The sequence below is a fragment of the Motacilla alba genome, chromosome 17 (genome assembly GCF_015832195.1).
Source record: "Motacilla alba alba isolate MOTALB_02 chromosome 17, Motacilla_alba_V1.0_pri, whole genome shotgun sequence".
NCBI classification, from domain to species: Eukaryota; Metazoa; Chordata; class Aves; order Passeriformes; family Motacillidae; genus Motacilla; species Motacilla alba.
In genome coordinates this window covers 8,864,870-8,880,481 of record NC_052032.1, presented here as the reverse complement: position 1 = coordinate 8,880,481, position 15,612 = coordinate 8,864,870, and the positions used below count along the sequence as shown (strand labels likewise).

The 15,612-nt window shown below is 56.5% G+C and overlaps 1 protein-coding gene across 3 annotated transcripts; it reads right to left on the bottom strand.

Annotated features, from left to right (window-relative positions):
• Nucleotides 1-4,281: 4,281 nt before the first annotated feature.
• LHX3 (LIM homeobox 3) lies at nucleotides 4,282-11,303 on the bottom strand. 3 transcript variants are annotated; one of them, XM_038156685.1, is made up of 6 exons: nucleotides 9,546-10,390; nucleotides 8,441-8,612; nucleotides 8,049-8,251; nucleotides 7,720-7,871; nucleotides 7,457-7,628; nucleotides 4,282-5,942 (listed from the first exon to the last, which is right to left on the bottom strand). In XM_038156685.1, exons 1-6 carry the CDS (start codon nucleotides 9,550-9,552, stop codon nucleotides 5,524-5,526), a joined length of 1,125 nt encoding a protein of 374 aa, XP_038012613.1. In that variant the 5' UTR covers nucleotides 9,553-10,390; the 3' UTR covers nucleotides 4,282-5,523. The 3 variants fall into 3 exon arrangements, with proteins under 3 accessions (XP_038012613.1, XP_038012612.1, XP_038012614.1); XM_038156686.1 differs by lacking the exon at nucleotides 9,546-10,390 and adding an exon at nucleotides 11,155-11,303 and having other exon boundaries at nucleotides 4,284-5,942; XM_038156684.1 differs by lacking the exon at nucleotides 9,546-10,390 and adding an exon at nucleotides 11,155-11,303 and having other exon boundaries at nucleotides 4,283-5,942; nucleotides 7,720-8,251.
• Nucleotides 11,304-15,612: the final 4,309 nt, after the last annotated feature.

The window sequence follows — 15,612 nt, the reverse complement described above, 5'->3', positions numbered from 1 at the left end:
CCCACACCTCATGGTTTTGGAACCATCTCTCCCAAACACAGCCAGCACAACTAAGCTTTAATTCAGAGGGAAGACTCAATCCCAGATCCTACATGGTCAACAGAGCCCATGATTGTTGAGAGCAGTTAGGAATCAACAGGGATACAGCCCTGGATAAGGGGGGCCAGGAGCCATTAAATAATTCCCTCTGGCCTCACCTGCGGAGCCCGGGCGGGCCTTGGTGAGGCACATCCCTTTTTGCAGGCAGGTTTGGGGAAATCAGCAGTTTCAAGTGGAAATCAGCCTTCCACCCCAAGCCCTGCCAGCCGGTGGGAGGGAGGCCCTGTCCCTGCACTTTTTCCCTGCTGTGCTTTGCACTCCTGTTCCCTGCCCTGATTTACCCCAGCGCAGTGAGGGGAGCCCGGCCTCGCACCCCATCCCTGCTGTTAACGAGTATTCCAATGGGCTGCTTCCATGGATTGAGAACAACATCCTCCCCGGGCAAAACAGAAGTGATTCCTGAATTAATTTAGATTTCCCGCTGCCTTGTTAGACCAGCTGGATATGGCACGCTTCATCTTCCCTGCAAACAGTGCCGCCCTCCCTGGGGGACACTCAGCACTTTATAAACCTGTCAAGCCCTTAAAGCCGCTGACCGTGAGGCTTCACAACAAAACCTGGGGAGGTTTATGGCCACACACACACACACCAGGCAGCCCCAGAGAGGAGCTCCAGCACGGATGGGTTGGGACTGAGGGGATGTTGTTTTGTGCTGTGCTTTCATTTAAAAGCAAGCAAGCAAAAAAAAAAAAAAAAAATAAAAGCGCTGCATGATTTATTTTAAAGCATCCAAGCTGCTGCAGCCTGCGGTGCTTTGAGAGCGTGTGTATGTACATGGGAAATGGGAGATTGTCTCCAAAGTCATTTGCATTCATTCCCCTCTCCCCCTCCTCCATGCAGGGAGTGTTTTAAAAAGGCTTATCCTGCAAAGGGCTGAATACCTGCAACTTGTGCAGAAATCTGACTTCGGGGTGCAGAGCACCTCATCGAGCTGGTTTTTATTTGGGAAACATATTGTTCTGCAGTTCCCCCCTCCAGTGCTAATTTAATTCTCTACTCTTCTTAGACAAGCTTCACAAAACATTTTTTTTTTTACACAAACAGCATTTTTCAGCATCTCTGCGACCCCGCTCAGGCCGAGCACTCCCGGAGCTCCGGGCAGAGCTGGGCAGGCAATGCGGGATGATCCCCGGGGATGCTCCCACCGTCCGGGGCTGAGCCCATCCCTGGAGCAGCGGGGATTCGGGCTCCAGGCTCCGCTCGGTCCCTGGGGCCGTGCTCAGCTGCCGGACCCTGGCTGTCCCCCAGCTGGAGGGGCTGCCAGCTCCCGGCCACTCCGCTGTCCCTCGCTGTCCCCTCCCGGCCGTTTGCTCAGCCTGACAAGTCGGCATCTGATGGAGCCGCTGCCGTTTGGGTCCCTCAGGGATTATAAGATGACTGCAGCAGGTCCCAGCTATTCTCTGCAGCCCAGCATGTTGTTGCTTCATTAAACGCCAAATTGTTACATTAATTCTAACTGCCCTGTAGAGATGTAGCTGTCAGGAATGATTTAGTCGCCTCCAGCTGACTCGGAGCCTTTTTCCAGGCTCTGCAGAGGCGCTGGAAGAGGCCAGGGCTTGGGTGGGAGTGGGATGCAGGACTTGTGTCCAGCCTGACACTGGCTCTGCCCTCCCTGGAGAGACAGGGACACTCTTCAGGCCTCAGTGGAAGAAGAACCGGGGAGCTAAAAAACGTGTGGAATTTGCTTTTGCTGAGCTGTGGGCGGCTGGTGATGAAGTTTCCCGTTGACAGGCAGCGTCTTTGCTGGAATATTTACTGAGACCAAATCTCTGGGACTCTCCCTCGTGCTAGCCAGCAGCTCTGCCTGTGCTGCAGGAGGAGGATCTGGAGGTTTTCCTGCCTTCTTCCTGAGGATGGGGATTTGGGCAGGGGGAGGTGAGGTGGGACATGAAGGTGGTGGGAACACCTCTGCTCAGATGCTCTGATACATCTGGGGGAGTCCACCAGAGGGACCTGAGGATGAGCTGGACATGATCATCCTTGCTCTCTGTGGATGAGGGGTTTCACCTGCCCCACACCCCCAAAAGGGGCACTGAGGTCCCCAAAGCTCTGAGCCCAAGCTCTTGGTCCCCTTTTGTCACCTCTTCCCCAGATCAGACTGGATAGGAGAGGAGGTGTCTGTGCCCTGGGCATGAGGGATTTGGTTTCGTTGGCCTCACATGGGAAACCCAAATAAGAAAAAAATAAGCTGCTTTTATCTTTTGGCCTAAAATCTAAACATTTCTGTAGGGAACACAAGTTTATGCACAAAGGTGAATATGCTGTTTGGGGGGGAAAAAATTAAAAGGTAAACTTTCCTCATTGAGAAGACAAAAAATTTCCTGCCTCCCGTGTCATGTGCTGATGGAAATCAGTGGAGGTTGTAAAGCCACCTGCAAATTGAGCAGTGCAAACCTCCTCTTCCTGACTCTGCCGGGGTTTTACAAGCTGTCAGTCAGTTGGACAGTGTTAGTTTTATTTGCCTCTTTCAAATTGGTTTTCTTTTTAATGGGAAGAAAGCATTTATATTAATGGAATCCTTGAGCCTCGGCCCTGAAAGGAGAGGCTGAAACGCAATCCCTGAATTTGAGCTCAGGACACTCGGAGCTCTTCTCCCTGCTCGGAGCAGCACAAGCCCTGGCAACTTCCAGCCCTGTTCTGCTTTTCTGAGCAAAGCACAAAGGCAGGGGGAGATTTGCATTTCTTCCTTTCTGAAATTCAGCCATCCCCTGGGAATTCCCAGGGGCAGAGGAACAACAGCACCCGTTATTTACTGGGAGGGAAACGATGAGAAAAATATCTATAAAACACAGGTTCAATTACCACAGTTATTAGACTGTTTTTATAACAACAGAATTATCCTAAAACCAGCTGCGTTTCTGTCTTTCTGTAGTTAATTCTTAATTTGTTGGAAATAAGAGTATTTCAAAGTTTATTTTTAGTCTTTTATATGAAAACATTATGAATACTTGAACTGCCAAAACATTTTGATGCAAAACACCTTCCCAGGTTTGCTGAGGGCATTTCTAGATACAGAATTCTTGAAAATACAAACTCTTCTTTTCTCTTTCACTGAAGTTCTGCAGTCTGCTTGTTTTAAATCCCACAGTTTTCTGTTTACTCCATAAATTTCCTTAAGAAGTGTCCCTGTGATGTAACTACAGGCTGGCAGCAACAGTTGGCTCTTTATTATTCACTTCTGGGGAAGGAAGGAGAAGCTGCCGAGCCCAGCTCAGAACTGAAGGACACAAATTTTTGCCCGGGGTTTCTCCTGTCCTTGCCACGGCTCTCGGAGTGAATCTCCTGGAGAGAAAAGAGGCAGTTTCTCTGTCGGGTGAGCAATTCTTCCCTAAAGCCGTGCCCGTGGACCTGCTCCGCTTTGGGCAGGCTCCTCGTGCTCCCTGAGAGCAGAACTGGGGTGCCAGGAGGGAGGGCAGGAGGGGGCGACGAGCATGGGGGCAGCACAGCCCCCAAACTGCCCAGCAGTGGCCACGTATCCTTTAGAAAAGGCAAGGAATAAAAGCCAGGGTGTTCCAGGTGTGCCCCGGGGCTGTGCCAGGCGCTGGCAGCCCGCAGGGCACCCGCAGCTGCCGGGGCATCGCCCTGTGCCCATCGGGCTGTGCTGCTGCACTCACGGGCACGTGGAAAACCTCGGTGCAAATATTGCCTGTCTTCCCAGGGGGGTGAGAACCGCAGAGCCCACGGGGGTTGAAAGGTGTCTGTCCTCAGATCCTCCAACCGGAGAGCTCAGCACAGCCTGCACTGTGCTCCCAGCAGGGTGGCCATGGACACGTGGATGTGTGTGCTCATCGGGATGTGTATTTGTGTGTAAATAAACAAATAAATAAATACATTTTTACATATATGCATGTGTTTGGTCAAACTGACTCCCTTAGGACTTTTTTCCCCCTTTCTTTCTGATTGAAATATTTCCATCTCTGTGTTTCACGTTCACAACTTTCTGCAGACAGACAACCTCAGACTCTATTTCCTGTTGCTGGCTCAGCCACCACCTTTGCCACAAATGCTGAAAAAGAACAACGTCCCATCAAAAATATGATCAGAGCCAGAGCAATCCTGTTCAGATCTCCCAAGGACTGCCAGCCTCCCTTGTCCTCTTTTTTTTTTGTTCTAAAGCATTTCCACATCAGTGGGTTTGCTCCTCTGTTGAAAGGGGTTTTTTCAACACTTTTTTTCAATCATGGCATCAAGTTTTAAGAGCTTTTAGTTTCAGGTTTTTTATTTACTGATATTGATGTGAATTTAGCAAAAGACTATGTGAAGTTTAGCTGACAAATTTATTTGTAAGCTCGAAGTATTTGATCATCAGAGAGAGAGCGAGAATATAAATAAAAGACACTGGACATCCACATAATCTACAGTTAATTCCATAATTTTTACAGATAACAATATACACATTGTCTTGCCTTTCCTCACAATCAGCTTGCACGATATCCGTGGAAATACACAAATGCCTGGAGCAGGGACGTGTCCCCAGGGAAGGGGGTGCTGACTCCAGCAGTGCCTGGGGAAGGGCTCGTCTTAAACCAGCCCGACCCCCCAAGAAGGTTTTTGGCAACAAGACATCAGGGTGATTTTTGAGACGCTTTGCAGTAAAACTGATGCAAAGAAATTTCAAGGAAAAGCATAAGATCCACAACCCAGATCCACCACCGGTGTGTCTGGGTCAAGAAAATTCACCTCTTGACCTCGTGATGAACGTGGAATTACTTGGTAATAAATACATCTATTCACGGTTTAATGCTTATGGAAGAGTCAACCTAGCAATCTACAAATTAAAAAGGGGAGAAGCAGAATTAACATATGATTTTCTTTTTATGAAGGAAAAGGGCTGTTGAGAAATGATTGGCATATTAAAGAGCTTTTTTTTTTTTTAGAAAAGTTAATGTAAATTCAAAGTAAAACAAAACATACCGCGTTGGTGCACTTTTAAAAAATCTGTTGGAAGAACAGAGAAGTTTCCTACCATGGATTTCTGAAGTGATTCACTATGAACATTTCTCCTATAGAAATATAGACATTGTCACACCTTTCACCGTGGATGAGGATTTTATTTTCCCTTTAAAATGTTTCGGTGTGGATGGGTGACGGGGCAAGTCCTTGCTTTGGAGAATGCACCGACAACAAAACGCAAAATACCTCATATCAAATCTGTAAAGCACAAGTCCTGGTGTTCGGTGAAGACGCGAGAATCGGTTTGGTTGGGACGCTCCGGGTGCCAGTGGTGCAGTGCCAGGGCCTTTGTCCACCATCATCATCACCACCATCGTGCCAGGGTCATCTCCGAAATCCCCTCTGCTCCCTCCGTGTCACGTTCCCGCCCCGCTCGGCACTCTCGGCTGTCCCTCTGTCCTTCCCAAGAGCAGGTGACATTTAACAGCACCGAGTCCTTTCCCTTCCCACTGCCTGGGGGTGGCCCCTGTATCAAAACTGAGCGTGGTCGACCTCATCCAGCCAGGAGGCCGGGCTGGCCGGGAAATCCGGGTACCCCCCGCTGCTGCCGGTGGAGAGGTCGGAGCTCGGTCCATTCCCGGCCAGGACCCTCATGGGCTGGGGCACCCCTGGTCCGCTCTGTCCCATGATGGCCAAGCCGTTGTCCGGGTAAACCAAGCTGGAGATCAAGGGCTGGTGGCCTGGCAGCGCCTGCAGGGACGCCGGGGACGGGGGGATGCCGTAGGGGCTGGCGGAGCGCAGGTCGTGGTACTGCTCCTGGGCCGGGATCCCGCTGTGCTCCAGGGCAAAGCTCCCGTTGGTGCCAGCCTGCCGCCCCAGCGCCGGGGAGGCTTCGTTGAGGTTGCTGTAAATCCCGTTGGAGTGGCTCATTTCGGACATGGAGGGCTCGTCTGCAAGGGAAAAGGACTGGATTTACTGGGAGAGCAGCGGTCGGCCAGGAACTCTGCAAACTCCAGGTATAAATAGATTAAAAGGGTGGGAGCTGAGCAGTCTTGCTCTTCCACCTCTAATTCCTTATTATTCCCATCCTTGTTGACAAATCTTCATGGGCAGCCTTGGGATTAATTTTTTTTTCTGAGTACAAACATATAATGCATCTTGGATTTTAAAAATATGCATGAAAAGTACATATTAAAAAAATAAGACTGTGATTCAAAAATAATTCTTTAAAGGAGAAGTGAATTCAATGTCTTTCCACCTTTTGTTTCTATTTGGTTTTGAGGTTTATCTTGAGCTACCTGAACCAATGGGAGATAAATCCCCATTGCTCAGGAAAAGAGATATCAAATTAAGATATTTGTCTGCTCAGGAACAGGGTAATGAAACCACAGGAACACAGAATGTATTTCCATGGCTTAAAAACACTCCTGAAAAATGAGCAATATTTTTTAAGTTCCCAGCAAAAATGGTTTGTATTTGTTAGGGGCTTTGTGGACAGTGAGAGCTGCTCTGTTGCTGGGGATACAAACCTGTTTGTGGCATCGAGCTCTCAATAATTGTACAACATTTTTTAGTTATTATTTATAGACCATTCATATTTAATGAGCTGATACACAGCGTGTATAAACAGACTCGAAAATCAAATAATTTTTAGGAGCACGGGAGAGGAGCTGAGATGAAAAAGTGTGGGTTTACAAATACACAGCCTGTGTAAATATATACAGAGGTTTGCATTTTAGTTTTTCTTCCGTTGCTGAAAATGATACAAAAATTTGGGATGGAGCTGGGATTGTCTAGAACATGCTCCTGCAAATGCAGCCCAGCCCGGGGCCCTGTAGGTCTGGAGAGTGCGGGGTGAGCTGCTGTTGGTCTCTCCTGGGTTTGTCCCCAGAAATCTCGGCCCCAAAAAGGGGACAGTCTGCTGCAGAAGCCGCCCAACATGCAACAATTTCCTTTTTGAAGCACAGAAACAGCTCCCACAGGACTGAAGAGTCCTAGTGAGCAACTGCACGAATAAAACCACCCCTAAACAAGACTAAAAAAAAAAAAAACCACACTCGTTTTCCCATGGAAACATTCAACATTCCCTGGTTCTGGGCTTCCCGGTTTTTGCATTTCCAAGAATCCCTTGAAAAGGCCGCGTCCGAGCAGCGGCTCTGCCCCTGCAGCGCTGCCCGGGGAGCTCTCCCTGCTCCTCCCGCAGCTCTGGGGCCCGGCCGGAGGCAGAGCGGAGCTTCCCCCGCCGCTCCCGGGGCCCGGCTGCCGCTCGCTGCCGCGGCCCCGGCTCCGCCCGGCGGTGAATGCCGCGGCTCTGCCCCTCTCCCGCCCGGCCGCTCGGTTTCACCGCGGCTTCATTGCCGCCAGTTCCGACCGCGGCCCCGAAAGCAGCCGGGGCACGGCAGCAGCTTTGCGGGGAGGACCCAGCCCGCGCTCGCAAAGCCCGGCTGGGGCTGCGGGGACCGACCTGTGAAGGAAACCTCGGCGTCGCTGTCGGGCCCCTCCTCCTGGATGCTGTCCTTGTCGGACTTGGATGTCCCCCGGGATCGCTTCATGTTCCTGAAGTACTGCCCCCACCGCTGCCTCCCCGCGTCCTTCTTCAGCCTTTTCTCCTTGGCCCTGCGGTTCTGGAACCAGACCTGCGAGCGGGGCACGCCGGGGAGCTCCGAGCCTGCGGGGCCGCTCCCCGCCCTTCGCCCCCGGCCCGGCCCGCCCGGCCCCCGCTCTCACCTGCACCACCCGCATGTCCAGCCCCGTCTCGGACGAAAGCTGCTCCCGGACGTGCCGCGCCGGTTTGGGCGAGTTGTTATAAGCGTTTTTGAGGGTCTCCAGCTGCTTGGCCGTGATGGTGGTGCGGGGCCTCTTGGCCGTAGACTCGGCCTCTGCCGACGCGGGGCGAGTCAGGGGTGAAGTTACCGCGGGGGACGCGGGACCCCCGACCCTCCCCGGGCTCTCCCGGCACCCTCCCGCCCGGTGTGTGAGCCTGTCCCGGGGGGCAGGAGCGCCCCGAGCCGCCCCCCCGCTGCCCTCGGGGGTGGAAGGGACGGGGCAAGGGGTACCTCTCTGCTTGGCCGTCTCGTAGTCCGCCTTGCAGACCAGCCTGCTGTCCTCCATGAGGTAGAACTCGTCGCCGGTGGCCAGCTGCCGCTTGCAGACGATGCAGGCGAAGCAGTGCAGGTGGTAAACGAAGTCCTGTGCCCGGCGCACCACCTGGGTCGGGGGGATGCCCTGCTGGCAGGCGGCGCATTTCGTCCCGAAGCGCCTGAGCGTGGGCGACAAGCGGCGGCCGCTGAGCCGGGGAAAGCCGGGCGCGGTCCCCGGCGCTGTCCGCGGTGCTGCTCCCGGTGCCGCTGTCCCGGTGCTGAACCCCAAACGCGCCCGGGCCGCCCGCGCCGCGACCCCCGCCCGGCCCCGGCCGCCCCCCGTCCCTTCCCGCGCCGTCCCCACGCACTTGAAGAAATCCTCCTTGCAGTAGACGCCGTCCCCGCGGCTGAAGCACTTCTCGGCCAGCTGCGTCTGGCAGTCGGAGCATTTCAGGCACTTGCTGTGCCAGTGCCGGTCCAGGACTTTGAGGATGAACCTGTCCACGATGTGCTGGTTGCAGCCGGCGCACAGCGGGATCTCTGCGGGGAGGCAGCCCCCGTCAGCCCCGCCGCCTCCCCGACCGGCCCGCCGCCCCGGGGCTGCCGCCGACCGACGGCGGACCCGCGGGTAGCCCGAGAAACAGCTCGAAAAAAAGCATTATTCGTTCAAATTCGTTATCGCGGCGTCGTGGAGAGCAGCGAACACCCGGGCCGAGCACACTCCGGGAGAAGTGCCCGGGAGAACCGGGATAAACAAGAAGGGAAGTGATGGAAACCGAATTAACCCCCCGAGCGAGCCGCCGGCAAAGCTGTAATTATCCCAGGCTCTTTTTCCTTTTCCTAAACTTCCAAAATTCCCCTGCGAGCAACGGCGGGGGAGCCCGAGCGGGGTGGGGAAAGAAACTGCCAAAAATTACGAGAATTGCACTGAAAATAAAAACGCGGCAGTTTTGTCCCGTCCCCTTCTAGATACCGACAGAGGTTACACAGAAAGAGATAAGGACACAGTCATGGAGAAATAGAGATATAAAAATAAACAGATACAGCAGACAGAGGACGAAATGTACAGATATATATAGACATAAATATATAGATTTCAGTATATCGGTATAGATAGAGATAAGCAGGTGAAAATATGGATATGAGGTACATAAATACAGATATATCGGTATAAATAGAGGCAGAGAGATGTATGACACGGCTGTACAGGAACAGATGGGCACGGACACGAGAGTATTTCCATGTAAAGATAATTCTATGTAGATGTAGGAGCTGGATCGCCGTGCACGGGGGTAAGGGGTGGAGGTGATAATCGTTATCCTTAACAATTCACCGCGTCCAAACAAACAACCCCGACAGCGGCAGCGCTAAAGGCAGCGGCCCCGGCCAGGATGGAGCTCCGGCCCCGGCGGCGGGCACGGTAGCACGGCGCAGCCCGGCAGTGTCCGGTGCAGCCCGGTCCGCGGCTCTTACGCTGCATGGCGATCCGCGGGCCGCTCCGCTCCGCTCCCTCAGGCGGGCCGCGGGCTCTGGCGCATCTTCCGCCGCTCTCCCCCCGCCGGGCCCCCCCAAACCAGCGGCTGCTGTCCCCCCCGCTCCGGGCGCCGCCACCCCCGCGGCGCCGGGGATTTAATTCGCTAAAGCGGGTTATTTTTAGACGCCGGCCCTCGCCGCCGGTGCCGGTCTGAAGCGCCGGGCAGGGAGGGCATCGCGGCGCGCTGTATTTAATCCCCCCCGCCCCCGGGGCCGGCGGCACATCCCCTCCCGCCGCCCCTTCGCGGCCGCGCTCGGCGGGAGGGACGCGGCCCCGGGGCGCCCGGAAACGCACCCCGACGGGGCCGGCGGCGGGCGGGGGTCGCGCCGGGGGAGGCAGCGCCGGCCGCTGCCCCGAGCTCGTTGCGAGCCGCGAACTCCGGGATTTGGCCCCGGTCCGGGCAAAACATCCCACGGTTCGGCCCCCACGGCGGCGCGAACCCCCCGGGACCGGCCCTCGGCCACGGTAAGCCCCGCCGAGCCCCGCCGAGCCCTTCCCGCCGCCTCCCCGGGCCCCGACGGAGCCCGGGAGCGCGGGGCCGTGAACGAGCGTCGTGTCCTGCGGGAAAAAGGAGTTTGCGCGTCCTTCGTTCTGCCGGGGGCTCGGTTTCGGCGGTGTCGCCTCCGGCCCTGGAGAGCAGCTCCCGGTTGCCGGGGCAAACCAAACGCGCAGGGGCCTATGAGCGCACCGCGGAGAGCCCACGGGGACAGCCACGGAAAGGCGAACCGGGGCACGACCGGGGGCACCGGCTCGTTCACGGCGGCTGCGGGGCCGCGCGGTCGGTCCCGCTCACGGTGACACCTCTGGCCCCGCACACCGGCGGGGCCCCCGCCCCGGTTCGTCGTTGATTTTCTTTTTTAAGCCACATCGACAGCTTTCGATGTTGGCGAGAACCGGGACGGCCCCGCTCCGGGACCGGACCCGCTGCCCCGAACCGGGCTCGGGCTCTCCCGTTGAGCCGCGGAGCCCCGGCCACACCGGGGGAGCGCAGCCCGGTTCTCCCCGCCCCGCCAGGGCTGGCCCCGTTCGTTCAACGGGACGGAAGAACGTTTAAGAGAAAAATTAACGGAGTTTTTCTAAAGCGGGGAAAAAGCCGCGTGGGAGCCGGGCAGGGGGGCGCGGGTGGTCCCCGCAGCCGGAGGGAACGGTCGGGTAGCGGGGAGTCCCCGTTTCGCCCCTGTCCTCGTTGAGCGGGGAGCGGCGGGACCCCGGGGCAGGAGCCGCCGTTCCACCGGGCCGGGCAGAGCTCCCGTGAGCGCCGCTTTTCCCTGGGATCGACGGGGACCTGGAGCAGCCGCGGGACCGGCAGCGAGGGGGGCTCTGACACCGGGACGAGAGCGAGAGAGGGCGCGGGGCGGGCGGGACGGACCGGGACAAGCGGGATGGACCCCCCGATGCCGTCGGGCCGCCCTTCCGCGCAGCCAGCCCCGACCGCGGCCCCGACGGTGTCCCCGGGACACAGACGGAGCACGGCAGGGCCCGGGGCTCCCAGAGCAGCCGCCGCCGCCTCCGCGGGGGGACGCGGAGATGTGCGCGCCTCCCCCTCACCTGGGCTCCGCGGGAAGGGGCAGAGCTCCGCTGCCTTCTCCGAACCGGCTCGGACCCGCTCCAGCAGCATCGCGGCCTCCGTGGGCGCCGTCCGGAGTGCGCGGGTGGCTGCGGAGGAGTGGCGGAGCGGCGCGGAGGGGCGCGCAGGGAGCGGCGCGGGGCTGGGCGGAGCGGGGGGGCGCGGGGGGCGGGCCGGGGGCGGCACCGGGCCGCAGCTGGGCCGCGGTTCAGCGCCGGGCTCTTTAGCATCACAAAAGCGGCCGGGGGAGCGCAGTCCCCGCAGTCCCACGCGTGGCCGAGCCCGACGCGTGGGCCGGGGCTGCGGCCGCCGCTCTCGGGTGCAAAGCGGCCCCGGGACCCCCGGGAACCCCCCGGCGGCCGCACGAAGGGGGTCGGGGGGAGCCGCCGTCGGGGGGAGCCCCCGCCGGGGTCCGGCTGCCCGCCGGCCGCCCCCGAGCCCAGATTTCGTTTGTCCCCGCGGTGCGGGGCTCCCCCGACGCCGCCCTTGGGCAGCGGGGGGGCTTTTTCCCCGCCGCTAATTAATTAACGAACGCGGAGAGGTAGCGGGTGCCCGACCCGCGGCCAGCGGCGGATGCGGGAGGTTAATTGCGCTAATTGAAGATGGGACGGACGCGGACGGAGCTGTGTGTGCGGAACACGCGGGGCCGTGCGGGGTTTTTGGGAGCGCGGCGGCCCCGGGGCTGTGCGGGAGCTCGGGGGGACCGGGCCGGGGCCTGGCCGAGCACACAGGGCGGGTGCGGGGTGCGGGGTGCGTGTGCCCCTGTCCGGAGCCTGTGTCCTGTCCCGCCCCGCTGTCCCGCGTGTGCGGAGCTCTCGGGGCGCTCCCGGGGGCGCGGGGCCGCGTTGGTCTGGGGAGAACCCCGCGTGTGCGCGCAGCGCTTGCCGCGGGCAGCCGGAGCTGATAATTGTGGTTGTTACTGTGAGCCCGTTAATCCCCCGAATCCCTTTACCTCCTGCTCGCAGGGGATTACAAATTAATAAAAGCAGCTTAGGGGCGGGAGCCTCCAAACTCACATATGCTCCTGCCGACGGCAGCACCGGGACTTTCGCCCGTTCCTGGGGGCGGCCGTGGAGCCCCCAGCGAGCCCCGGAGCCCGAGGCACCCGGCCCGGACCACCCTCCCCTCCTCCGGGTCCTGCGGGGCCGAGGGCCGGGTCGGGGCTGTCCCCTGGGCTGGTTCATCTGGCCCGGGACAGGATCCAGGCTGCGGGACAGCTCAGCCCTGTGAGGCTGGGAAATGCAGGGACACACTCTGGGGACCAGGACCGGGGTCCCCAAATAAAGCACCCAGGAATGCCAGGCGGGAGTTGGGGTCCAGGTCCTGCCCGAGTGGGACCGGCACCGTGAGCAGTGACACCGGGTGGCACCAGCACCAGCACCTGGCCCTCGCCAGGGCCATGAACATCTTCTGGGGACACCTGATGGCCCACACGTCCCTTTTAAGCTCGGTTTTCAAGTGGATTTTTAGTCTGAGCCTCTGAGGAAGCACTTTAACCAAACCCGTGTGTGGGGGTGCCAGTTCCCCCGGGCACGGGGCAGGGCCGGGGCAGCTGTGGATGGGCAGGGGGGATGGCAGGGGCTGTGTCCCACCCAGGACAGAGCCAGGGGCTGTGACCCACCCAGGACAGAGGGCAGGGGCTGTGACCCACCCAGAACAAACAGCAGGGGCTGTGTCCCACCCAGGACAAAGGGCAGGGGTTGTGTCCCATCAGGACAGAGCCAGGGGCTGTGTCCCACCCAGGACAGAGGGCAGGGGTTGTGTCCCACCCAGGACAGAGCCAGGGGCTGTGTCCCACCCAGGACAGAGCCAGGGGCTGTGACCCACTCAGGACAGAGGGCAAGGGCTGTGTCCCACCCAGGACAGAGCCAGGGGCTGTGTCCCATCAGGACAGAGGGCAGGGGCTGTGACCCACTCAGGACAGAGGGCAAGGGCTGTGTCCCATCAGGACTGAGTCCCACCCAGGACGAGCCAGGGGCTGTGTCCCACCCAGGACAGAGGGCAGGGGCTGTGTCCCACTCAGGACCAGCAGTGGCACCTGCCAGCCCCGTGGTCTCACGCTGTGACATCCAGGACCCCACAAAAGCCCTTGTGCTGCTCTCCCTGCACGCCCTCCTGTGCCCTCCTGCTCAGGGGGCAGCAGGCACCAGACCTGCCCATGGCCTTCCTCACTTGGGCTTCTGCCATTAATAAAAAGCAACCCACTCAAGCGTTTGTTTCTTCTGGTTTATTTTCTCTTCCCTGGCTCAGATTCCTCAGCAGCTCCTGAGAAGTCTGGGCTTAAAAATGCACCTCCCCAAGAGGATGGATCAGGTTTATCATGGACAGGTTCAGGAGCTGTCCTGGCAACAGAGTTCAGCTCAAAACAATTTGCAAACACAGGTAAAGAGCCCAAACACATCCACTTTGCCCAAACGTTTGCAGTTTATTTTAAACAAGCACATTAATTTACAATTTAGTACAAAACAGTCACTTTTCCTTCCAAGAGAGGAATGAGACAGTAAAAACCCAACCTAACCAGAACAGACTTGGAAATGTCAAGTTATTGACTTCAAATAAATAGAACATTTAAATTACTGAAATGGTATTGTCACTATTTCCCACACCTCATGTGCAACACCACACCTGGGACCTTTGTTCCCATCCAGTTCTGTGCAGGAACAGCAGGGTGGATGCACTGCTGGAAAAGAGAAAATTAGGAGTTCACACAAATAACTTCATCAGGTTTCTTTAGCACTCGCAGCTTTTGTCTCTCCTGGCAGATTCTGCTCCTTTTATTTTAATATTTCCTGCTTGAAAACATCCTGAGAGCAAAGAAAGCTCCATGAATTACAAAGGGCCAAGTGACTGGCCCAGCACAGCACGGCTCCCCGAGGGAAGTGGCATTGCAGGAACCTCTGTGGACAACACACCACGCAAATAAACCCTCCAAGGTTGAGGATGTGGGGCTCGGAGGGAATTTTTAAACCAGAAACACTTTCCTGGCAGCATCACCCGTCCCCCAGCACAGACTGTGTTGGTACAGAGACATAAAATGGTCTAATTTGGCATTAGAAAGACAGAAAATAAACCCAAGATTTACTCAAGTGAATTCAAAGTCAAGAAAACCTTCCCAGATGAGGACATGGAAGTGAAAGCCTTGGCTGGTTCACTGGCAAGAGCTGGAGGACCAACACAGACAAGCAATATCCTAATTTCATTCATTTCATACTTTCATACTCTGGAGAGACAAAAAAAGCCACTGAAGTTTGAGTATTGTTTAATTTTGTTGTGTTTGCAGCAGGGTCACAGCAATGTGGAAATTACACTTTATTCCAAATTTTATTCCCCCCAGACTTTATTCCAAACCCACATTGGCTGGTTTTTAATGGCAAAATCATCCCTACAAACCCCCAAGGCCTTTTGCTTTCACGTGCAGACAAAAATGAGCAGAATGAGTCAAAGCTTCTGAAACCAGGTCTGTGCATTTGCTGGAATTCTGAACAACCAATGCCTGAATTTCAGCTTGAGAATGTGCAACGCTGACAGCAGGAACTGACTGGCCCAGGTTTCCAGAGCCAACATGTCCTGGGTTAGGTTTCCTGCTGTTTGGGTTTTCTTTTAATGCTAACAGTCCTTGCTGGTGGGCTGAGAACACCCCTAAGTCATCTGATTTTCAAAATCAGTGTGGAATTTTCAAAATCAGTGTGGAATTTCCAGGTTTTCCTCCGAATGAGCCTTGCCCTGGGATCTCACTGGGTTCCAGCCCAAACCCAAGGGCCCTGATGAGCCTGGAGCCCCTTCCCCATGGGCTCACCACCACCCTCGTGCTTCCAGGGCGTTTGAATGTCCAAGCCCAGCTGCTCTAAGGATGGGAGTCATAAATTCCTAAAGAGGAAGGACCCAGGATGGTTCCTCCTGCCAGAACTCTGGAATTCTGAGGGTCCTCAAGGCACAGACCCAGCCCTCTGTAGGAATGTTGGACTGACAGGATCATGGGAACTGAGATTTCTTCCTCTGACACATTCACAGCAGCCCCAGAAAGTTGTTCCTCTGCGTGGGTGTGACTGTGATAAACCCAGCTACGAGGGGCAGTGAATCTCTGCAGCTCAGTTCTGTCATTCCAGCTGGATGCTGCAGAGACACGTCAGAAACACTCAATTTTATGTCAACAGCCAATGTTTGATTATGAAAAAATAACCCTGTGGAGTTTCGGTGCTTTTTTGTTGCCAGGCTTCAAACTTTCTATGCTGGGGCTTCTGAGGGAAATCAGAGGAGGAGACACCAGTGGTATAAAAATCCAGGGAATTGGCCAGGCACTCCTTACTCCTTCTCGTGTAACAGAGGAGCCAGCAAACATTCAATTAAATTAAAAGTTGCAAATGTAGAATTGAAAGGAAAAGCCTTTTTATATAACATAATTAATCTGGAGAACTCACTGCCACGAGAAAACATTGAGG